At 50.8% G+C, this 24,468-nt stretch overlaps 1 protein-coding gene across 5 annotated transcripts in view; it reads left to right on the top strand.

The window, feature by feature from the left end:
- dip2ba (disco-interacting protein 2 homolog Ba) overlaps positions 1–23,653 on the top strand; it is a 64,727-nt gene extending 41,074 nt beyond the window's left edge. For 4 of the 5 annotated variants that reach the window (XM_015344141.2, XM_015344142.2, XM_069187150.1 and 1 more), the window contains 27 exons: positions 480–582; positions 864–928; positions 1,290–1,383; positions 2,029–2,148; positions 2,373–2,487; positions 2,627–2,766; positions 3,523–3,659; positions 3,851–3,931; positions 4,152–4,279; positions 5,444–5,558; positions 5,915–6,116; positions 6,585–6,697; positions 8,509–8,532; positions 10,186–10,266; positions 10,762–10,885; positions 11,283–11,404; positions 11,852–11,963; positions 12,247–12,356; positions 12,503–12,633; positions 13,150–13,318; positions 13,479–13,649; positions 14,261–14,322; positions 14,758–14,815; positions 14,909–14,983; positions 16,899–17,073; positions 17,336–17,459; positions 17,953–23,653. In XM_015344141.2, the coding sequence (XP_015199627.2) occupies positions 480–582; positions 864–928; positions 1,290–1,383; positions 2,029–2,148; positions 2,373–2,487; positions 2,627–2,766; positions 3,523–3,659; positions 3,851–3,931; positions 4,152–4,279; positions 5,444–5,558; positions 5,915–6,116; positions 6,585–6,697; positions 8,509–8,532; positions 10,186–10,266; positions 10,762–10,885; positions 11,283–11,404; positions 11,852–11,963; positions 12,247–12,356; positions 12,503–12,633; positions 13,150–13,318; positions 13,479–13,649; positions 14,261–14,322; positions 14,758–14,815; positions 14,909–14,983; positions 16,899–17,073; positions 17,336–17,459; positions 17,953–18,205 (3,204 nt within the window). In that variant the 3' untranslated portion in view covers positions 18,206–23,653. The remainder of the gene's footprint in view (positions 1–479; positions 583–863; positions 929–1,289; positions 1,384–2,028; positions 2,149–2,372; positions 2,488–2,626; positions 2,767–3,522; positions 3,660–3,850; positions 3,932–4,151; positions 4,280–5,443; positions 5,559–5,914; positions 6,117–6,584; positions 6,698–8,508; positions 8,533–10,185; positions 10,267–10,761; positions 10,886–11,282; positions 11,405–11,851; positions 11,964–12,246; positions 12,357–12,502; positions 12,634–13,149; positions 13,319–13,478; positions 13,650–14,260; positions 14,323–14,757; positions 14,816–14,908; positions 14,984–16,898; positions 17,074–17,335; positions 17,460–17,952) is intronic. The other variant, XM_006629289.3, reaches the window with a different exon arrangement.
- Positions 23,654–24,468: the final 815 nt, after the last annotated feature.

Here is a 24,468-nt window from a genome sequence, read left to right as displayed (position 1 = left end):
GCAGGGCTCATTGCTGATCCAGACACGAGTGCAGCCCACGGTGTTAGTGGTGGGTAGAGTGTGGGACTGCTGTCGCTCACAAGATACCAGTGCTGGTGGAGTTGGTGTGGGAAGCATTCGGCTCTGCTTCAGCAGGGAAAGGCCCTGCCCCCCGCTCTGTGAGGGGAGGGCCCCACCTCACCCTCCAGAGATGCATCTGAGCTGGGGGGTTGAATGCAAACTGGTCTTGAGCCTCCTGTACCTTCCCTGCCTCCTTCCCTTTTGTTTGTCTGCGGAGTGAGTTCTGCCCCACACAGTTTTACATGGGGCTTCAATCACCTTCTGTAGCACCCCCCAGACACACAAGCAACCCCTGATTCCCCTCTCCCACCCTGCAGTGCTAGACCCTGAGGGGTGACGGGTGTCTGTGCCCGTCGTCCCTCGCCTCCCCTCTCCCACCAGGGACCTGCGTGTTTCATCTGTGTCGTTGTGTTTGACAGTACAAAGCCAGCAAGGAGGGGAGCGTGATGGGGGTGGCGGTGTCCCGGATCGCCATGCTGACGCACTGCCAGGCCCTCACCCAGGCCTGCAACTACTCCGAAGGTGAGACCTCGACAAGCGACTGGTCCTGACATCTGCCCCTCTCTGCCCTCCAGTCGGCTCTCAAGCGCTAGTCTCTCTTCTTCTAAGCCCCCCTCCCCAGTCCACGTTACGCCAGACCAGTGTGCACTGTTTGGCCGATGCTCTGGTGTGTGATCATACAGAACCGCAGCCTTTTTTTCCCCTGCAGTTCATTGATTTAGGTTTGTGTCGCATCAGAAACCCCACCCCATTGTAGCGAGATGCCCTGATAGGCTTAATAAGCTCTTTCTTTTCTATTGCAGGAGAAACGTTGGTCAATGTCTTGGACTTCAAGAAGGACATGGGCTTGTGGCATGCTGTGCTCACTGTAAGCTGGTAGAAGTCTCGCAGGTGTTGGTTTGGCTAATGAGATATGCTGGATAAACCCTGTGGTTTGTGTGATGGGGGAGGGTTTGCCAGACGGAACAAGACAGGAAGTCATCTTTATAAGTGATGCTGTCGGCACGTCCTGACGCTCTTTGAAAAAGCATAGGCAAGACCTAACAAACACAGCTTTGCAAATCGCCTCGGGTGTACCTTTTTGCCTCTGCACTGTGAATTAGCATTTAAATCCTTTCGAAATCTTTTTTTGTAAAAAAGAACTTGTAGCGTTTCTTAGGGTGCCCTTCTTGTCCGAGGATTGCAGAAGGACCGCGGCTTCCCTTAATCTTTTCCCTGTGTGTTTCCAGAGTGTCATGAACAGGATCCACACTGTGGGTGTCCCCTACGCCGTCATGAAGGCCTGCCCGCTCTCCTGGGTCCAGAGAGTCCACTCCCACAAGGGTGAGAGCCTGCTGGGTGCATGGTGCCTCTCCTGTACAGAGCCCTGTCCTCCCCGCTGGACGCTGCATGCCGCCTCTCCTGTACAGAGCCCTGTCCTCTCCCGCTGGACACCCTGCTGCAGGGACCAATGTGTATCTCGTGTCCTCCGAGCAGTGTGGGGTCTGTTGTTCCCCTGGTTTTTTAATGCAAAAGCTTGGAGAGAAACCCGCTCTTGTTCGTAGTGCAAGCCTTTGCTGTGTTCTTTGCAGCTGTTGTTACCTCTGATAGAGGCCCATGCCATGTTCACAGAGAGAAAGCCTGCAGCAACACTAAGCACAAAACGGAGTAGGCTCAAGCACAGCTCAGCCTTGGTGCATTATATGTGGCCTGATGCAGATGCTTCTGCAGGGGGCTCGTATTTGTAAAATCCAGAAAGAGGTAGACTAGCATATAGGGCTAGCATGTAGCATATATACAAAAATGTATAAACCTTGTAACCAGAACAACATTGTTTTGTGTTGTGATAAACAGTATATGGACTGCCAAGGTGATTTCCTCCATTTTGTTGTCCTAGCAGAGTGACCCAGAGGCAGAAAGTGGCCTTGTCTTCTCTTTTCTTCTGTCCCTCTCTCAATGACCGGTCTGTCCTCTCGCCCTCCCCCCCAGCCCGTGTCGCTCTGGTGAAGTGCAGAGACCTACACTGGGCCATGATGGCCCACCGGGACCAGAGAGACACCAGCCTGTCTTCGCTGCGCATGCTCATCGTGGCGGACGGAGCCAATCCCTGTGAGTCTTGCCGTGTCTCTGTCACTCCCCCCGCAGCTCTGTCTGGCCAGGCCCACTCCTCTTATCCCCTCTTCTCCTGCACACCTTCTCCTTGACCTGCCGCTTCTGGTACTACTCCCTGAGCTTGTTACAATTCCTCCGACTGTCACCCGAACTTCTGTCGCCGAGTCTGCTTGTGCCCTCATTGAAGGTGCGCGTGGTTCAGCATCTCCTCTGTCTGTCAGGGTCGGTGTCGTCCTGCGACGCCTTCCTCAACGTCTTCCAGAGCCAGGGCCTGAAGCCGGAGGTCATCTGCCCCTGTGCGTCCTCCCCCGAGGCGCTCACCGTCGCCATCCGCAGGTACTGTTTTGAAGCGTCGGCAGGAGGTCAGAGGAGGAGTGGGAGTGATCTGGCTGGCTGCTCGGGGTGTTATGCCAGCTGTATGCCCAGGCGTTGCCATACTGGAGAGTTCGAACAGGCTGTTCCTCTCCCTTTCCAGGCCAGGTGTCCCTGGGGCTCCGCTCCCGGCGCGAGCCATCCTGTCGATGAGCGGGCTGAGCTACAGTGTGATCCGGGTCAACACCGAGGACAAGAACTCGGCCCTGACGGTGCAGGACGTGGGTCATGTCATGCCGGGCGGTGAGTGAGCTGGGGGTGCCAGGCAGAGTGACGAGACGCCAGAGACAGATGGGAGTGGGGAGATCGGGTGACGGACGGACACGGATAAATGTAGAGGGAAAGTCGGAGAGCGAGATCTAGGGATCTTAACTGCTCAGACACTGATTAATACATCTTTTTAATGGGCGAAATACCTCGGCAGCATTAGGAAGATGAAGGTTTTAAATCGTGGACAGGCATCTCTACTCCTCAAGTGACTAGTTCCCTTCTAGGTGTCAGGAAACCGGGGTGACTTCTCAGTCACATAATTTGAAGTCAGAGCTGGAAAGGAAGTCTTAGGACCCTGTGACTCTTGGGGGTTCAAGTTAAATTGCTTGCATTTATGAAGTACCTTCATTCTAAGCTCGTTATAGGGGGAGACCCATTTCACTCACCACCGAAGTGCAGGTACACCTGGGTGACGCACAGCAGATCAGGGCCAGGAGAGAGAAATTACTTCATCACTTTACCATGTGGATTATACGGGGGGACTTTAGGGAGGCCTGGTCGTACATGCCCAGAGATGGATTTACACAGGGCACCTGGGTTAACGCTCTTTCTCTTTCCCTGTTGTTTTTCTTTGGAATCAGGGGAGAGCTCCACCTAGTGGTCCCTCTTCTCCACCTATAGCAGCACCCTGGTTTTCCTCCGAGATCTCCCATCCCAGCGCTGACCTGGCTGATGCAGCCGCCTTCCCCTGGGCTGTAATGTAACTAACCCTCTGGCTGTCTCTCGCAGCTCTCATGTGCATCGTGAAACCAGACGGCCCGCCGCAGCTGTGCAAGACGGATGAGATCGGGGAGATCTGCGTCAACTCGCGTGCCGGGGGCACCATGTACTACGGCCTGCCTGGCGTCACCAAAAACACCTTTGAGGTTTGCATTCCTTGGCTGCTGTTATCAACCGACCTAAACCTGACCAACTTGGTACCCCGGCCCCTTTCATCGCTTGAACCCCTCTGCCCCACCAGGCATTGGGCAGTGCAGACCTGCAGCTTGGTCAGTCCCAGCCTGGTTGAGTTTTCCCACTGCTGACCAGCTGTCTCTCTCCCTCTTTCCATGCCCAGGTGATTCCCGTCAACTCCAGTGGCGCTCCAGTTGGAGATATCCCTTTTGTCCGCTCAGGGCTGCTGGGCTTCGTGGGGCCGGTGAGTATAAGACAGAAGAGGGGCGCTTGCTTCGAGTGTGTGGTGTGACCGTACCTTGTGTACCTGTAGGGGGCGCTGCCAGTCTGTAAGTGTGTGAGGGGAGCTTGCTCATGAGTGTGTGTGAATGCATGAGTGAGTGTGTGGTGTAACAGTACCTGTGAACCTGTAGGGGTGCTATCCTTCTGACCCCGTTTGTACCCCTCCTCACCGTGGTGCTCAGGGCAGCCTGGTGTTCGTGGTGGGCAGGATGGAGGGGCTGCTGATGGTGAGCGGCCGCCGTCACAATGCAGATGACCTTGTCGCCACGGCGCTGGCGGTGGAGCCAGTGAAGACCGTGTACCGGGGGAGGTGAGGAGCCGCGTAAATATCTGACGAATCCCCTCCCTGGGACGCCGGGGTGTGTGGGTTCTCCTTACAGAAGGGCTCCCATGCACTTGATGAGCTTCGTCACAGCCTCCTTGCCGAGATGTTTTGCACCTGTCCTGGATTTGAAATCACTTGTACATCGTGCCATGACATTTTTAAAAAGAAATAAGATAGTACAGGGGGTTGAAGTAATCTGGTTTTGTGGTTGGGTTACGTTAGTGGAGCTCAGCTGGAAGTGAAACCAGAAGTCACGGGTTTCAGGGATCAGAAACAAGACATCATGGCCTCTGTTCCAGTTTTCCACTGGAGCACATCCTGTGTCCGCTTTGGCCAGGTTTGTGTTCCGTACTGCAGGAGATCCTAATCCTGGGCCTGGAAACCCAGCACACCTGCTGGGCTTTGTTCCACCTGAGTGCTCGGGTAAATAATTCCACCCTTAACAGACCTCTTCATTTTTAATTCCATAATTCCATTTCATTTCCTAAGACTGCAGGAAGTCACGTTTTTTTAACTACTGCGTTTCTTAAGGAACTTAACATCTCCCCATTTTGCAAATAAAAATTGTAACTAAAGCACTCAGCTGCAGTGAAAACCAGGTGGGACCCCCACATGTCACCAGGTCCGGGATTGGGAACCCCTGCTTTCGTGGACTGTGCTTGCCTGCTGGCCATACCAGTCTGCATGACTGCATGACTCGGTTGAACCAGTCTCTTGACCCAATAGGCCAGTGGTTCTGAACCTGGGGCGCACACACCTCGTGAGGGGTGCAAGATGCCCTTCCTGGAGGTGCAAGACAGGCCCTATTTATAAGGTAAATCATAGAAAACAAGTGCTCAGGCACATGAGCGCAGCTTCTTTGTTTCGTAAAACGTATAAAGTGTGTGTAATGTCTCACGTATCTCTTTCACACTAGAGTAACGATCTGTCTCACATTTAAAGAACTGACCTGCTTCAGCGATTTGTAATCTGGGGTGGGGGGACATATTCTGAGCACCAGTAGGGTGCGGACTGCAGTGCAGGTCAAGAATCGCTGGGTTAGACAGGGCTGTTTTCGGACAGGGGCGTGATGGCCCTCTATCCCGTTTCGGTTCGTTCGGATGGCACCTCCCTGACCCTGTGCGCCCCCCCCCCCCCCCCCCCCTGCAGGATCGTGGTGTTCGGCGTGACGGTGTTCTACGACGAGCGGATTGTGGTCGTGGCCGAGCAGCGCCCCGACGCCAGCGAGGAGGACAGCTTCCAGTGGATGAGCCGCGTCCTGCAGGTGAGCCCCTGAGCCGGACGGGAGACTCCTCCCGGGATCCCAGGCTGCTGGCCCGACTCGCAGAGCCCCGCCCGTGTCTTCTCGGGTCTGTGCTCAGCTGTGTGCGGGAGGTCTCCTGTTCCCCTTACTTCCCACTCGTGTCCCCAGGTTCCTGCTGCACTGTTGCCCATGAAGAAGCTGGATGGGTTGGCTTTGTCAGGGCCTTTAAGGAATTTAATACTTGGATCAAGTCCCCCTATAATCTACTGATTTCAGGACTAAAAAGATTCGGTTCGTTTAGCCTGTGAGAGACCGTTCCTCTGTGATCGTTGCATGTCGCGGGGCTCAGTGTTTGTGTTTCTTTTGGAACCCTCCAGGCCATAGACAGCATACACCAAGTGGGCCTGTACTGCCTGGCGTTGGTGCCAGCCAACACGCTTCCCAAGACGCCCCTGGGTGGCATCCACGTCTCCGAGACCAAGCAGCACTTCCTGGATGGCACGCTGCACCCCTGTAACATCCTGATGTGCCCCCATACTTGCGTCACCAACCTCCCCAAACCACGACAGAAACAGCCAGGTGTGTCCATCCTCTTGGATGCTGCAAAATATTCCTCTCCCTCCCCCACTTAACACCTCCTAGAGACAGCCATGGCTGACACATTCATGACAGCCTCCATCTCCCCTCAGACGCACAGCCAGGACCAGCACCCCGCCTCCTCACCCAGACACACAGCCTCATTCTCCCCCTCCCTTTCAGACACAGCCACACTCCACCCTAAACACGCAGAGCCATGTGAACCCCACTTCCACATTCCGCCAGGACAACCCCTCTCTCCAGGAGCAAAGAGTAGTGGTTGGAGCTCTGGATTTCTGGCCTTGAGAGTTTGTGGTCCGGTCCCAGCTGGGACGTTGCTGCTGCGCCCAAACGAAGGCCCTGATGCACACGGGGGGGGGAGACTCAAAACCCTCCTTCCAGACACTGCCCCAAACACCAGGCCAGTTTCCACCAGAGTAACGGGTGTCGCTCTCTCGCTCTCCCCCCCAGCGGGTGTGGGGCCGGCCTCCGTCATGCTGGGGAATCTGGTTGCCGGGAAGCGGGTGGCACAGGCGGCCGGGCGGGACCTGGGGCTGATCGAGGACCAGGACCTCGTGAGGAAGGTAAGACAGGAGCCCAGCAGTGAGTTACACAGTCACTTAGAGTGCTGTCCCTAATGGCGGGTCAGGCTGCGCTTTTTAAAGACGCAGCTTAGTTCTGATTTAATGCCTTTGTTGATGAGGGTTTATGCTATGCCGTTCGATGTTGTACAATGCTATTAACTGTTGCAACCCAAGACAATGCATTTATTGAAGATAATGATGCAGCTTGGGGGAGGGATTGGCTTTAAGAATATTGCTCGTCGCTCTCCAGGGCTCCTGGTGTTCACCCCCCCCTCCCAACTCGGTGTACACAATTTAAACAGACCGTCTCAGCCAAGCCCTCCAGGACAGAGGGTACACACTGCACCCACTACTCCAGGGTGGTCCCCCAAGCCTTAACCCCTTAAACGCTGGCCTGTTCTTCACCTGTGCTGTGATTGTCTGGGTTCCACAGCTACAGCGTCTGTGGCCGCGGTCGCATGTTCTTGTCCTCTAGAGTTGAGCCGTAGCGCACACCTGCAAAATTTGAGAAGAGACCCCGATGCAGTTTTCCACCGGCCCAACTGCCTGTCGGTCATTTCCGGATTGACTTTGTAATGTCTGCTCCTGGGTAAGGTGGGCCAAAGCAGCAGATCAGTGAGCTTTAGCAGGTGGTGAGCGGGCTGGCTGGGGATCCAGGCCAGCGTGGCAACAGACAGCACACCGTCCAGCGGCGTGGTGCAGCGCGGCAAGGGTCCAATCCAGGAAGACACGGCAGCACAGCACAAGAAGATTCCAGGCCGATGTTGTAGACCGAAACAAGCATGGTCCAGGCCAAGTAAAACAGAGGAGCGTAACATTCGCGGGGGCAACTCTGGAGCAGCTCAGTCAGAGCCCTGTGCCAGAGCTGAGAACGCTGGCATAGTGGCCTTTAAATAGCCTGGTTCACCTGAGACAGCCCAATCGTAATAGCACACAGGTGACTCAGGCTTTCCATCTAATTGCATGTCCATGGCAACCTGCAGCAGTGATGGGAGAGACGGGGTGTGGCCAGCTGCCATGGAAATGCTCACTGGCTCCGCCCCCCAGGGAAGGGGAGTGAGCGTGGCAGACTTCCTTTAAGAAAACAAAATCCTTGTTATTTCGAGTCATAGGTGGAATAACGTCTACCCGTTTCTCAGACCGGTTATAAAATCTCGGTAACAAAATAAATTCATTGACATTATAGTAAACATTACAAATTCCGAATTCAGCACAAAATCATGAACTTTGTGAAAGTACCCATGTGAAAATCACCATTTTGTGGCAAACTTGCATTTGAGTGCCGAGATGTAGCCCTTCCTGCTCACTAATTTCCATAATGACTAATGAAATGTGATGTACCAGCAAATAATACAGGTTGTGCATCAGACATTTCACCCCAGAAATGTTCCAATGTGATCTACATGCAGAGTTAACAAGTAGAATTTGTTGCCAAAACTTTCTCAAAATCGAGTGCAGTATTTCTATTGGGTTAGAAGAAATGAATGCAGTAGCCTTCTTGTTTACAATGTAATAAGGCCGCACACGTCAGTTGTGTTGCCTCGTTCTGAATCGCAGAACAGGGAGATTTGGTCTAGTTTGTGGTGGAAATTTGAGGTTTTACAAGTTACTGTGTACATTTTACTTTTATTGTGGTTTGAAGTGATTCTCTGTCTAACCCAGAAATATTAAAATAGCGTCGTAGTTCCTCTTTAGGGGGGTTTAAGGCACAGATGAAAGCAGACTGTCTACACTGTTTTCTTTTACTGATGAGGGCTTGTTTCTGTTCCTTTTTTTAATTATTTTGGGATTCTTTGTATCGCGGGACCTAGCTGTGTATGTGGCCGACACTGATGGTAAGGACCTGGAGCGACTGTCATCTGCTGCTTCTGTAGAATGTGTTGCTACGTGACAAGCCCATCGCCACGTCAGTGTTCGCAAGGACAAATCACACCCCATGAGCTACATAGTAAATCAGCCTGCTCGTTTTATTGAGAATGCGCAGTGGAGTAACTGATTGAGTGAGGCTGTGCATGGTTTCGTGGGCAACGTAGACCGTTTGCATGGCAGCTTATTGTTCAACTTCTCCGTTTTGTTTTTGCTTGAAATTGGATGTCTTTTCCATTGTTTCTTTACAAACCCACTTCCATGTTGCAGTTTTTGTGTTACGACAGCTCAGCATGGATGGTCAAAGGGTTCTGGACAACGAACACAGTCAGACTTTAATGGTGCAGCGTTAATGTATGTAGAAGCAGTGATCTGGATCTTTTTGATGGGGGGTTGGGCACCACCCCCACCCCCTAGACTAAACGGGCATTTGTCATCCTGCTACAACACATTCGCTGCTAGGCAGAGATGGTTCCCTTGTGGTTGCTGTATTGTGAGTGTGGTGAGTGTCGGTTCCCCTCCTCCCTCCTTTCAACAACCCCTCCTCTTCTTCCTATTCCTCCTTCAGTTCAAGGTAAATATTTACAGGCACCACATGAGACACATTATTTGAGAAGGTCAGTCACTGTCCCTCAGAATGTGACAGGAGATCACATATTGGGCTGCCTGGTCTGCTGAGTTCCTCCTCCCTCTCCCAGTAAGATTGGGAGCTGTTTTGTAGTGGGAGGTCTGGGAATCCTGGGATTAGGTTTATTTTAGGGAAGAATGTTTGTCTAATCCCAGAGTGTTTCTCACAGTCTTGAATCCGTGGAATTACTGGGAGTGGGATGGGGCTACATCTGAGGGGAGCAGTGATTCCACCTGCCCCCGTCTTCACATAGATGTGTCAATGATGAGGTAACCCTGTTCTAGGCTGTCTAGCTCCAGATGTTGGAGTCCATTGGTTCCATCTGACCTTTTTGTTTTTGTAATGTGTCCTGCCCAGGCAAGAGGCTCAATTAAGTAATTAGCAGTCAGTGAGGTAATGAAATTATTGGGGTCCACTTTCTGTGATGTAAGGAAACATTGGTGTCGGGCTGCCCAGGGTAGGTCAACAGGTCCTGTGTTAAGAATCCCATTGACTTTACTGGCGGATTGGAGTAGAAGGCGGGATGTTGTACCTCTGGTTTATTTTCTAAACTTGCGCTGAGCAAGCACGAGTTAGGTGGGCAAACCGGTGCCGATGAGCGCGGCGAGAAGCTGGATTTCAGAGGCAGCTGGCTGTTTGTGATGGAAGCTCTGGACCTGCCCTGCTGGAGGGCAGGGTTATCATTCTCTTTATTCCCCCCAAAAATACCCCTGTGAGGAGGAATGCGGTTCCTCGGTGATAGCTCACTATGGTACATCAACAGTGCCTTTCCTGTGTTTCCAGACTCCCTGCTGGAGCAGCATCCTGTCCAAACCCCAGACCCATTGGGGCTGATCTTTTTTAATGAAGAACCGCTGTCTCCTCACCTGCCTCTCCTGCCACCCTGTGTTGCCCTGTTGCACCTCCAGCCCCTGGTGGCTGAGATGAGGAGCTGTGGAGCGGTGGTACTCATCCCTCGGCCTCTTCATGACTCTCCCTCTCTCCATCCCTGCAGCACCAGTACCTCTCGGAGGCTTTGCAGTGGAGAGCTCACACTGATCCCGACCACATTCTCTTTGTGCTCCTCAACGCCAAGGTACTCCCCTTAAATACACGGCCTGTGCTATGCACACTGCCACTGATGCCATACCTGGACACACTGCTGTTGACACTGCACACTGCCTTCCATACACTGTACACACTGCTGTCTGCACACCTGGACAGCCTTCTCTCTGTACACTACACACCTGGACACACTGCTGTCTTTACACTGTACACTACTTTCCATACACTGTACACACTGCTGCCTGCACACCTAGACACCCTTCTATCTTTACACTACACACATGGACAAAGTACCTTCTGTACATTGTGCCAGTCTCTGTCTCTGGCCCAGTGCTGTGTCCAGCCTTGATCAGAGCTGACCCGGTAGTGTCTGTAACTGGCTGAACCAGTAACATTGCTTCCTCAGCTCAGCCACAGACACCTCTATATGAACAAACTTGTCTGTGCCCACCCTCTGGCTTCCTGTCTCAGTCTCTCCTTCCTCTCTCTTTCCGTCTCCACCACTGTCCCTCTCTCCCTCGCTCAGGGAGCGGCGGTCAGTACGGCCACCTGTGTCCAGCTGCACAAGCGCGCGGAGAAGATCGCAGCAGCCCTGATGGAGAGGGGCAGCATCAACACTGGAGACAACGTGGTGCTGCTGTACCCTCCTGGTACGTCTCCCCACCTCCTGCCGGCCTGCGCCCTCACTGTTCAGCCCCCCCAGAGACATCCACGTGACCCCGAGCAGGTGGCCCGAGGGCTGGGGGGTTTCTCAGCTCAGCCGCCCCCCCAACTTGGTGTGCACCCCTGGGCCCATCGTTGGACCTCCTCGTGCCCCGTGGCCGTGGGGGTGCGCACACCGAGGCCTTCTCTTCGTGCAGGCGCGTAGAATAGCGAGGTGCTCTAGTGGGGGAGGGGGTGCTGCTCCTGCCCTCAGCCTTGAGGGGGCGTAGAGATCTGGGGGTGAGGGAGATGAGCGGCGGAAGGACGCTTCCCTGCAAGAATTTTCCCCTCTCATCTTCATCCCCTCTCTGGGCCTGACTCTCTTGTGCTCTCCCTCTCCTCCAGGCATCGACCTCATCGCCTCCTTCTATGGCTGCTTGTACGCCGGCTGTATCCCGGTGACGGTGCGCCCACCCCACCCCCAGAACCTGGCCGCCACCCTGCCGACCGTGCGCATGATCATCGACGTGAGTGTGCCCGCCGGCCCGCGCCTGTGTCCTGTGTGGGCGTGGAGTTGGCGCTGCTCCCGATACACAGATTGGCATCCATAAACACGTGCGGGTTCAGATACGTTTAATGATGTCATTCACATAATTTTGACGTTCTGTCCTTGTTCGTCAAGGTGCGATCTGCCTGTTGCACCTCACCCGCTGCTGCTGCTACTGCCACAAGCAGCATGTGAAAATGCCTGTAGTGACCGATGTGGTCATGAGCAAGTTGGAGCTGGATGGATGGTTGCCGGTGGAACAGGCAGGACTCGGATTGCGAAATAGTGGCCAACGCAGTCTCAAAGCTCTCTGGGCTGTGTTTGCAAAAGCGCGTGGACCCATGTCTAGTGATGATCCCCCCCCCCCCTCTCGTGCTCGCCCCTCCCCTACTCCATCCCTTGGTCACCCTCTCCCTCTCTCCGGCAGGTCAGCAAGGCCGCCTGCATCTTGACCACCCAGATCCTGATGAAGACCCTGCGATCCAAGGAAGCTGCCGCTGCCGTGAACATCAAGACCTGGCCCACGATCATCGACACAGGTCAGCCTGCTGCCCAGGGCTGTGGGGCTCGGTCTCCATCTCCTTCTGCCTTTTTTTCCTGCACGTGAAGGTGTGCTGGGTGGGTAGTTGGGCACGAATTGCAGTCTGTACTTAGCAAAGCTGGGTGGGCCCTTGTGAAGTATAGTGAAAATATTCAGCAGAGGACGATCTAGTACATGTGACTGTTTGATTGAAACAGGAGCTCTTTTCTGGTCTTGCTTGCAAACATTACTCCGATCGTTCTGTAACGGTATGTTAATCTCTCGCTCTGTTTCTCCACAAGACGATCTTCCCCGGCGACGCCCGCCCCAGATTTACAGACCCCCCACAGCCGAGATGATGGCCTACCTGGACTTCAGCGTGTCTACCACCGGCATGCTGACTGGAGTCAAGGTACCGCTGTCTGCACATCAGAGGCACTCTGCTCTCTCTCTCTCACACCCCCCTCCTCTCTCCTGATCCCCCTTTGACCTGCAGTCACCATCTCACTCTTCCTCTCTCCTCCCCTCCCCCATCTCTGTCCTGCCTGGTGTGTCCAGATCTCCCACGCCGCGGTCAGTGCGCTGTGCCGTTCCATCAAGCTGCAGTGCGAGCTGTACTCCTCGCGGCAGATCGCCATCTGTCTGGACCCCTACTGCGGCCTGGGCTTCGTGCTCTGGTGCCTGTGCAGGTAACAAGCCCCAGCCGACTGACACGGCCACGCACATCTGTGCTCCTCTTCCTCTTTCACTCCCCCAGACTCCAGACGGGGCGGACGCAGAGCAAAAGAATGGTCTCTGCGCTCTTCTCCTGGCTACGCCCTGTGTAGTTCCACACTGAGAGTCGCTCTTTCACAAGTTACAGTCTTTGTGGAGGCTATTTCTCAAATGCAGTCCACACACAGGGTAAAGGTTATTACATATTTTAAATGCCACCAATATCCAGTGTATCAAAGCGCAGTACGAATAACACTGCAAATCACAGAGAATGAATAAGATCTGTAAAGCAGTGCCATCATTTTAAAACCGATTTATCATGGCAAAACTAAAAGTGCTAACTGCGTTTTTGTGAAGACAAAATTTTGATGCTGCAATTACAACACAAAACATGCCTAAATGAAGGGGGGGTGCTGAATATGTGTGTGTCTTCTACGTGGTGTCTGTGTGAGAGATCTGGTCAACTGGGCATTTTAATGCACTTTCGGCAGTGTCTACGCGGGACACCAGTCCATCCTTATCCCCCCGATGGAGCTGGAGGGGAACCTGGCGCTGTGGCTCTCCACGCTCAGCCAGCACCGCATCCGGGACACCTTCTGCTCCTACTCTGTCATGGAGATGTGCACGAAGGGCCTGGGCACCCAGACGGAGTCTCTGAAGGTCAGCAGCTGCTCTGTTGCGCGTTACTTCGCCACTACTTGCACCCGTGAGGCCCCCTGGAGCTGATGAGCATCCTAGATATGAGCCGTTTCACAGCCTCCCAGATTCTTGCACCCTCATCTGAATCTCGCTCTCTTGCCCCTCTGCCTCATCCCTCCAGGCCCGGGGGGTGAACCTCTCCTGTGTGCGGAGCTGCGTGGTTGTGGCCGAGGAGCGCCCCCGACTGGTGCTGAGCCAGTCCTTCTCCAAGCTCTTCAAGGACCTGGGCCTGTCTCCCCGCGCCGTCAGCACCTCCTTCGGGTCCCGGGTCAACCTGGCCATCTGCCTGCAGGTCAGCTGAGGGGGCGTCGGCATGACCTTGTTCGTGACATAAATGAAACGAGCACCAGACGCTGCTGTTATTTCTGCTCTCGTGCTTCCTTTATACATCACTAGGCCTCACCTGAATCTCACATGAGCATTCAGGGGTGAAAATATGCAAAGATTTGCAAAATCAAGGGGGAGAACACTTTTTCATGGAACTGTACATGATAGAGGGCACTTTACACTTTCTAAGATATGTAATAGTAGCATCAGATGCTATGAGAGGGACCGTGATTTACAGAGACCTTTGTAAGTACACTGCACTGTACGGAGAGGACTATGTGTAGAGGCCCTGTCAGCTTGTAGGGACTATACAAACCCAGTGTGTTTAGAATTGGGAACTATACTCTATACTCAATAATACTCAGGGCCAGAATACTCTGTACGGGGACACTACTGTATAGGTGCTTTGTATTTGCATAGGGATGCTTTATCCGAGGTGTGAAATTAAAGCACGGTAAGGGAATTCTGTCTTAGTCCACTAAAGTGCACTGTGCACAGGAGAGGAAGTATTCCAGGTTGTGCACAGGACCCTACAGAGTCTGAATTGCTGACACCTCTCTCCGTCTGTGGGCACAGGGCACGACTGGGCCGGACCCCTCCACTGTGTATGTGGATATGAAGTCACTGAGGCATGACAGGTACGTCCACCCCTTCCCCCCCCTGTCCTGGGAAACCACACACTCCACTCCAGGCTGCAGGACCTGGGGATTGGAGCTCAGGAGTGCAGCTGGTGTTTGTGTGTTTGTGTGTTTGTGTGTTTGTGTGTTTGTGTGTTTGTGTGTTTGTGTGTGTACACTGCCTACCCCTAGTCCTAGAGCACTGCAGCCCAGTTCATCTTACAGGTCACCCAACATCCCCTGTTTCTCATGACTGGGACCATGCTGTATGTACCATACACCCTTAGTATATATATTCATGGAATATTGCACTAGTGTTGTAAAAATATGTAAAGGAGTCTTGTACAGGCTCTTAAAGGTGTGCTCACCTAATCTGCTGATCTTTCTTTCTGTCTTTCTTTCTCTCTCATTACTGATCCCCTCCCACCTCCCCACCCCTCTCTCTTCTGTCTCCAGGGTCCGTCTGGTGGAGAGGGGAGCCCCTCAGAGCCTGCCCCTCACAGAGTCTGGGACGGTAAGTCTGCAAGATCCGCTGTCCGTGCTGCCCCCCCGATTCCTCACACATGCAAGGCCTCACGGTCCTTCTGTCTGCGTCTGTCTTCTGCAGATCCTGCCTGGCGTGAGGGTGGTGATCGTGAACACGGAGACCCGCGGCCCGGTGGGGGATTCCCACCTGGGGGAGGTGAGACGGGGATGCACTTGTGGGAGGTGGGGGCACAGGGAAACGCCTGGGGGTCCTGGGGGAGGGTGTGGAGGCAGGCTGGCTTTGTGTTGAGGCAGACCACACAAACACTTTCCTGTGGCTACTGTAGGATTATTAGTCTCGCTTAATGCCAGAAGGGATGGTGGGATCTGTCTGGTCATGAATTTCCCTAGCAATCACCATATACTAAAACCTTCTCTCCATCACCTCCCTTTCTCAAATTCAAAAAGCTTTATTGGCATGACCGCAGAATTAGTGTTGCCAATTTAGAAACAATTAATGCAACATTTACAGACCTTTTCAGTAAAAACAAAAACAGCATTAGACATCAACCGACAACACATAAACATTATTGACTTTTAATATACACATTGACTCAAGGTCTTCCAGTTTGGCTAAGGATTTTCTAGCTCTGTTGGGATGCTTTTTTATGCAACTCAGTTTGATCGTAGCCTTATACATAACAAAGGACACACCCTAGACTTAATAATTGCAAATGACTATTTTGTCTCCCATTGCTCTGCCCTTGATCTAGGCCTCTCTGACCACTTAGCTATTCTTTTCAATCTGGAATTACCCGTTTCTAACACTTCCCCCTCACGCTCTGTAAATTTCCGCAACTGGCGTTCAATTGATCAGCCTAGGTTAGCTAATTCTGTTCTCTCCTCCTTATCTTGTTTCTCTTCCTCTGACCCTCTAGAGGACAAAATACATTTGCTTAATCGCGCTCCTTTATCTACCCTTGACACCTTTGCTCCTTTAAAAACTCGCACCATCTCTTTTTCTTTCTCCGCCCCTGGTACACTGACCATCTTCAGTCTACAAAGGCAGTGTCCCGGAAACTTGAGCGTAGGTGGCATCTTTCTGGCCTAAATAAACATTATCAGGCTTTTGGAAAGATTACTTGTCTGAATATAAGGATACGATAGAGTTTGCTAGATCTGCCTACTTCTGTCACATCATTGAAAATTACCATAACAACCCCAGGCATCTTTTCTCCACCATCAACAGACTGCTCAAGCCAAACTGCCCCACCACATTACCTGCCTCATCGCAACTCTGCAACACATTCTTAGATTTCTTTAGCTCAAAGATCGACCGCATCCGGCATCACATTCTCTCCATAACTCATATCATTCCCACACCTCTTCTCTGCTTGTCGAACTTTTCTGGTTCCCTTCTCTCCAACTTCTTCCAACTTCCAACTTCTACTCTAGTCCTGGAGCCCTCGCACTGGCTTTCTGCCAGGTTTCTAGTTGACTTCAAAATACTCATGCTCACCTATAAGGCTCTGCTTGCCTTGGCACCTCAGTACCTGTCTGAGCTATTATTGCCCTGCTCCACATCTCGCAACCTTCACTCTAATTCTGGTCTCCTAACTGTCCCCTGAGCCCATCTATATTCTATGGGTGACAGGGCCTTCTCCTGTGATGCCCCCAATCTCTGGAGTTCACTCCCCAAGGATATGGGAGAGTCACCTTCTCTAAACTCCTTCAAATCCAGACTGAAAACCTTCTTTAGTAGAGCCTTTACTTAACTGGTTACATCCCTTACCCCTCTGCTACTGTATTTAGTTACCCCCATCTACTGTCTTCTCTGTGTATTCTCATTGTGTTTATCTTGTGTATTTTTATTGTTTATTTTTAATTGTTGTTGTTGCTGTTCCCATTCTGTAAAGGACTTTGAGAAGCCACCTTTTAAAGGTGCCATATAAAATAAAGTTTATTATTATTATTGGAGAGGTTCATTCTCTTATCGTCAGGCTGAGACAGGAGATCACATACTGGGCTGCTGCTCTCTTGAATTTCCTCACTGGTCTGACTCTGGCAGGAGTAGGAATTCTGGGAGAACTTCCCACAATGCAGCTCTGTCTCTGCTCCTTTCTCTGTGCCAGATCTGGGTGAACAGCCCCCACAGCGCCAGTGGTTACTACACGATCTACGGGGATGAGAGCCTGCAGGCTGACCACTTCAACACCAGGCTGAGTTTCGGGGACACCCAGACACTGTGGGCGCGCACAGGGTACCTGGGCTTCGTCAGGAGGACCGAGCTGCTGGATGCCAGTGGAGGTCAGCTTGAACACAGTGGTCAATTATTAACCATTTTTCATTGATGTCACACAATCAGTCTATACATGCTCACCAAATAATCAGTGGCTGCAAGTCAGTCTGTATGATGTCACTTGTTACCTGTAAAGTGCTTTGAGTGGAGTGTCCAGAAAAGCACTATATAAGTGTAAGCAATTATTAATTGTTGTTACTTGCATTCTGACTAATCGTTTATTATAACTGAAGTCCACCGTATGACTGAAGCCTGTCCTGTGTGTGTCAGATCGCCATGATGCGCTCTTTGTGGTGGGCTCTCTGGATGAGACACTGGAACTGCGTGGGCTGAGGTACCACCCCATTGACATCGAGACCTCTGTGTCCCGCGCTCACCGCAGCATCGCCGAGAGGTGAGGGGGCACGCTGCACTATGAATCCGTCAGGTCCCCAGTCCAGCATACTGGTGCTGTTTTTTTTTCCTGCTCTCAATGCAGACTGTCTGGTTTGCTTCATCTTTATGCTTCTTAGACTCTCTCAGATCCCCCATCACTCTCTCTGGCTTCGTCTCACTCTGATCCCCCATCACTCTCTCACTCTCTCTCTGTGGCTTCGAATTCAAACAGCTTTATTGGCACATCAGGTAAATTACAGTGTTGCTAAGGGGTACTACATCTGCATACATTTACAATACAAATACATCATAGGACATTTGCCTAGAACACCCACAACATATAGACCATTATTCACAGAGCAGTTTACTCTTTACTGTGACCAGAGAGTGCGTACTGAGCTGCTGCTGTCTCACTCTGATCCCCGTCACTCTCTGTCTCGTACCCATCTCTTGCCTGTCTGCCTCTGACCCTCACTGTGCTTCTCCACCCCTCCCCCCCCCCTCCCCCCCAGTGCGGTGTTCACCTGGACCAATCTGCTGGTGGTGGTGTCGGAGCTGTGCGGCTCGGAGCAGGAGGCGCTGGACCTGGTGCCGCTGGTGACCAACGTGGTCCTGGAGGAGCACCACCTGATCGTGGGCGTGGTGGTGGTGGTCGACCCGGGCGTCATCCCCATCAACTCCCGTGGGGAGAAGCAGCGCATGCACCTGCGAGACAGCTTCTTGGCCGACCAGCTCGACCCCATCTACGTGGCCTACAACATGTAGAGCACCCCCACCCCATCACCAGCCACTGAAGCACTGCAGCTGGGTGTACCTGTACACACCTGGGTACACCTGTACTTACCTTGGCACACCCGGGTATACCTGGACATACTCTGGCACACCTGGGTACACTTGGAAGACCCTGGATCCCGTCTGCTGCACCTCAGTTTGGTGCACCAGATTCTGGGACTTGCTCCTGAAGACTTTGGCTGGGGAGGGAATTCTTGGGTTTGGAGCTAGGAGCATCCAAGAGGAAGGGAAGCATCTCGGATTATTTGGCACAGGCTATCTGTGGCAGTTGATCTTCTTGATATCCCACTTCCTTCCCGAGTCTCCTCCTCTCCTTCCCAGAGACAGGATTTTATTTGTTTTTTTTATATTTTAAAATTTAACTTAATTTTTTTTTGTATACGTGTATATAAATAATTATGACTTTCCCTGCTTGACCTCTTTTCCTCCAGCCCCATGTTCTTCTGGGGTCCGAAGGGGGGATTGCTAGGGCTTTAGGGGTGTTGTGCACCCTGTGTGGGACCTCTCAGATGTTTCTGTGGAGACTGGGGAGCTGGAGGAGTCCCCTGACACAGCCATGGGGCTGCCTGCCGCCCATGGAGAAGGGCTTCACTGTCCACAACTGCACAAGGAGGAGCATTGGTTTGGGACAGACAGGAAATGCGATTATAGTTTCAAAATCTGAGATCTTGTCTTGGAGTTCCTGTTGCCCTCCTTCAGCTGTCAGCGTTGTATTTCATCTCCCCAAACCCAGCTGTGACCGGAGGGCTGGTCAAGGGCTCTTTCCACGGTCGTCGTCCTGGCCGTATATTTACCATCAGTCCGCTCGGTCTGCCATGGGGCGATTGCTGTGAGTCTGTCGCCAGACAGCGGTGGCGGCCGGCGCTTTTCAGAATGGGATCCCGCCGCCCGGGGATTCTGGCCTCTCCCCAGAGAGAGGCTCCGACACCAGTCGGTTTAAATGATACGCCCCTCCTGCTGGAGGTAAGGATGCAGGGCGCTGCAGTGATGAACTCTGTCCTCCTCCTCTTAGTTCACACCAGTTCGGCCTTGTTATCCCCATCCCTGCCAGTCTGTGTCCATGGTGCAGGGGGGCGGGATGGCACTGGAATTGAATGGCAACCCTCCCCCCCCTCCACTCTATGCCAGTATTGAGACCACTCTCATTCACAGTGCCCCCACTGGCCTGACAGTGTACACGCACTGGCTACACCTGCTACCTAAACTGAGATTTATTTTTTTTTATTATTTTTACTTTGCAAAACTCCGATGATGTATTCTGTTTGAGTACTGGTGCAAATAAATCACATGCGGCGTCCACACGTATACAGATCTGTACGTATATGTGAGACTGTGCACGTGTGTAGATGTGCATGCGGTGTTAAGTGAGGAAATCCGAAAATCTCATTTCAAGACATGGGACAACTTGTTGCCTTACAAACCTGTGGAACTTTTTTTTTATTGACATTTCATGTTACAGTGTGTTTCTGACCAATTGGAGGAGATGGAGGTCAGACAAATTGTGAGGGGGTCAGGGGTCAAGGGTCAGACTGGCCTGAGCTGTGGCTCCTGTGTCATGTTACAGGACTGATTTATTTTTTCCCATGTTCATTTTAAATTTAGTTTTTTTTTAACTTGACTCTGGACTGGTATCACTGTTCGTACTCGATAGTCACTGTTTGAATCTCTTATTTAAAGGCCAGAACCTCATCTTTCATTACAGAGATAAATTATATTAAAACTTTATTTTATAGAGATAACTGTACAGTTTTAACTAGAGACTTTGACGGAGAATATGGCTCTTTTCACATTTTTGTTCTGTAAAAACAAATCCAAGATTAATATTAATAAAGCTCTGATATAATTGGCTGTTTCATTTCACCTAAGAGCTTAAAACAGACATTTTCTGTTGTAATAAGTATTTCATTTTGTTTATTGTTCTTTTAATTATAGGAAATGGACTATTTTTATTTTTCAGGGACAACCTCCTGCAGTTCAGATAAATCTGCAGGATGGGTTTTATTTTTAGGTGCTATAAGTAATTGTTTTCTCCGTACCGGCAAGAACGGATAAAAGCACTGAAACCTCAAAGGAGCAGGGCGGGCTCGAACCATTCTCACAAGCCCCACTGATCCCCGCTCTTCTACGCTGAAAACTGCGGTGTTGTTTCCCTTCTCCACTGGTGCTTCCCTCTGTTCATTCCGAGTCTCCTGCCGTGGAGAAGCCCCAGGCCTGCTTCCTGATGGCAGCGTTCCTGTGCTTGGAGTTGGGAGTCTCCGTCAAATCGGAGTGCACTTCTCCAGATGATGCCCTCGGACTTGACCTAACTCTTGGGGAGTTTAGATCTGCCCAGGTCTGGCTCTCATAGGAGGTGCTACATGTAGGATGACCCCTGCTCTTTTATTAGCTAGAATGAGGGCTGGAGAACAAAAGCTTATTTTTATTTCACAGGGAGTAAGTGAAGACCTAAAAGAAGTCCCAAGTCCGCTTGCTGGGACCCCAGTGCCTTCAGACCTCCACTACAAATGGACTGTCATCAGTGTAATTCAGCAAAATAATTTGCGGGCTTAAACTTGACACACTTTCAACTGCTGAGAATTTCAGTTGGCACTTAACTCCAAATCCACTTAGTTATCTTTCATCTCTTCACACTTGAAAACGGGTTAGGGGGCCTAATTTTCAAATTATGTATTCACTTAAGGAGACCAATTAAGTAACTGGATGGAGATTAGAAGCACATGGTAACGCTTGCGTGCTCTCTGGCCCTGATGCTTGTGGGATGGACTGTTAGAGCTGCCCTGGGTGTGCGCGCACTGTGGGGTTTGATACAGTCTGGCAGCATCCTTGTGGCCTTTTAGAGTCTCTTAGTTTTGAGATGACGTAAAATGGTTAGTCATTTCCTTATATGAGACTGGAGTTCTGGCCAAGTCTTAAGTTTTCAACTTTGGGAAACCTGTATGGAGTCTCACTGCTGCTGCCCTGGGTCTGAGCTTATGGGCTGTTTTCCTCCTAAAGGTCCAGCTAGAATTCTGATCGCTTATTTAAACACAGGTGGAATCCCATTTCATTTTTTTTTGCTGGACTTCCAGTTTTTGGTTAGCAGATTGGGACGGTACAGTGCTATGAACACATTACTGCAGTGACGACGCTCCCTTAAAGTCCGGGCGGTGGAGAAGTCTGCTGCTGTGGAGGAGCCAGGCCCCTGCGGCATCACAGTTCACCGCTGTCTAGCAAGAGGCGCCATGGGGCTTGAATCCCACACTAGAGTGCCAGCACCTTCCAGAAGGGGCAGGGCCTGGTGGAGCCACAGTGGTCAGGTGACAAGGTGTGGCCAAGTAGGAATCGGTCAGAAGAATTGGGAACCAAGGTTCCTTCCTGTGGCCCCTTGAGCATCACCATTGGCCCCCGACATGGTCGGTACGGGCCTGCCCAGCGCTTTTCAGGCCCCACCGCTGCCCCACCCTTGCAGAAACATTGTGGAGGAGAGCTTGCTTGTTCCTGTTTATCCCTGCAGTCGGATTTTCCTGTTGTGACAGCCCCTCAACTGCCGGCCAGAGGACCTCTGCCCTCCCTTGTGATTAGCTTAACTGCGCCACTGTATGCTCTGCATAGTCAAGAAAGCTGTCTGGAGCCGAGATTCTTCTTGACCAGCATCACTTGCCCCAGACTTCCATTCCCTGTTTTTTGGGGGTGGTCTTGAGTCCTCTTTTAATCTAACTCCCTCACGTCCCAGATAGACTGGAATACTATGGTGTCCTCTTTCTCCTGTTCCTTTACATAGCTTGCACAGTGACCTCTGTGAACCCTGACCTCTGACACCATCACAGGGTGCTCCTACATCATTAGGGATGCGTCTGTACAGTTAATCTAAAAATGTAACACGGGGGTTTGTAAATGTTTTCATTTGTTTCATATAGGTATTGAGAATGTTTAATTATAATAATGAAGATAATTCTGTTTTTTTTTAGTGGCAACTGAAACAATGTTGGCTCATGGGTTTTTCTGATGGCTTTGTAGAATAATACTGAGATTATAAAAAAAAGGTCTTGTTTTGTTGTTTTTTAATCTGTGTTCTCTGTGTGTATACGTGGGTCTTGTAATATAGTCACTGTATAATAAGAAGATTTGAAGATATATGTTTAAAAAGACAGGCATTTAATTTAATGTTTGGTGATCAATAGGACTGCAGTCCTAGAAAATGGATCATTTATGGATCTGGAGCCAGATTTATCTTTTTCATCATACAGACCCATTTCTTCTGTAGGCACTGCCTTCAACCTTATTCTCTGGGACTGTGGCTACTGAGTTCAGTCTGGACTAGAATTATGTTCTCCATCTGTATCTTTGAAGAGCTAGTGGCATGGTTATTTGGTACCATTGTGATGGTGTTCATATGGACTCATTGAATGTTAAACACAACCTTTGTTCTGAGGTGATGCAAAACACTGAGCACAAAATGGAGGAGGCACAAACAGCCACTGTCTGGACTGTTCAGCTTGTGTAGCAGCAGGCAGGGCCAGATGCAGACGCTCAGGCAGGAAGGCTGATGTTTAAATTATGACCTGAAACACTGGGGACGCTGGACAGTTCTGCTGTGTTTGGGGTTGTTCGGGTGGGAGTGTGTGTGTGTGCGCGCAAAGTCTAAAAAGGCAGTTTCTACATTGATAGGAACACTGTAGAGCAGGGCTTTGCATTACTAGAGGGCCAGTGTTGGAACAGCTGTTAATTTGATCTAATTAAGCCAATAACGACCGGATCTACAGTTCTTCAGCGGAGCAGAATCACTGTCCCTCCAGGACTGCACAGCCCTGCTGTGTTGATCACCTGTGGTTCTGCAGCACACTTCAAACACAAGGTCAATTGGAAACAGTGGCAGGGTTTGTGATTATAAAACATCTGTATGGTCTACAAAACAATCTGGAACCTGGCTTCCTTTCTCATCGCAAATGCACAAGCCTGGTGTAGTCAAATGGCAATATTTCCTGTTTTACTGGTGGTTTTGTGGACTTGCCGGTGAATCCACTCTCGTTTGTTCTTGTGAATGCAGCTTCAACGACTATGCAATAACTGCAGATTCTCTCACCGAGTCTTCGCACAGGGGGAGGATGTAGCTTCAGCAGACGAAAAAATAAATTGTTTATCAGTAACAAATCTGTTTGTCTAGACGAGCTATTTAAATTGCATGTCACGTCTGCCAGAAAGCACGTATATTCTCATTGCCGTTCATGGTCTTAGTTAAGCATTCTTGCTATGCTACATGTAAACAGTTCTTGTTGGTAACCCTTCTGATTTATTAATGTGTTGAAATCGCATTTAAGTCTCGTTGGCATTTTTAGAAACCGTTTCTTTTCCTCCCCTCTTTTTTTCCCAATTTGTACATCCGTGATAATTACTGTTTTCTATCTCGATCACATAAATAAAATAAAAAGGCTTTATTTTGCAGCCCTGTGTTTCGGTGCGTTGCTGTTTTTTGGGCAGCTGTGTTCGGCTTTTTAATTTGTGGTTTTACTGCGATTTCCTCCATTTGGAGGTGTTCCTCTGAGAGCTCGGCTTTCTGGCTTCCGTCAAAATATATTTTACTTTGCAGAAACTACAAACATCTGAAAAGAAATACAAAGGGGGTAATATTGTAATAGCCCAGCCAGCAGCGACACAGAGAAGACTACAGCACCGCGATTTGTTCCTGCCTGGAATTAAAGAAGAAACCGATATCTATTCGAAAGCCAGGACGTTAAGAGTGGGGGCTTCACTTATTTCGGATCTGACGTTGCTGAAGTAGTCAGTGGGATATTAGTATTGTTTCTTTGTTATAAAGTAAAAGATAGACTTCCCCTGTGTCCAGACAGGTAACACTCGTGACACCTTTGCTGCTGAAAGCACACAGGCAAAAGCAAAAAGCAAAAAGCAAAACAGACTTCCGGTACTTGACCAAACTACTTCCTGTCATTTCTCCGTCTTAATATGGGCAGGGCACTGGCTTGTTTTTATTCTGTTACTAAATATAAAAAACAGTGAGAAAATAATATAAAAACAAACAAAAGTGCAATAGGCAAAGGCTGATTCAGTTATTTTTAATCTATCTATGCAAAACACAATTCAGGGTCAGAACAGGTACATCTACACTGACCAGGACCGCTCCGTGAGGTCTCCCGGTGTTAAAAATAAATAAAAAAACAACAACAAAAAAGGGTCTCCCGGGGTTGTCAGGGTAACCGCTGCTTCCACAGCCCCCGACTGTCTCCGCGGTGCGCGAGCAG

Source organism: Lepisosteus oculatus, chromosome 1 (genome assembly GCF_040954835.1).
Source record: "Lepisosteus oculatus isolate fLepOcu1 chromosome 1, fLepOcu1.hap2, whole genome shotgun sequence".
NCBI classification, from domain to species: domain Eukaryota; kingdom Metazoa; phylum Chordata; class Actinopteri; order Semionotiformes; family Lepisosteidae; genus Lepisosteus; species Lepisosteus oculatus.
The sequence above is the reverse complement of the archived record's forward strand: the minus strand, read 5'-3'. Positions and strand labels throughout refer to the sequence as shown.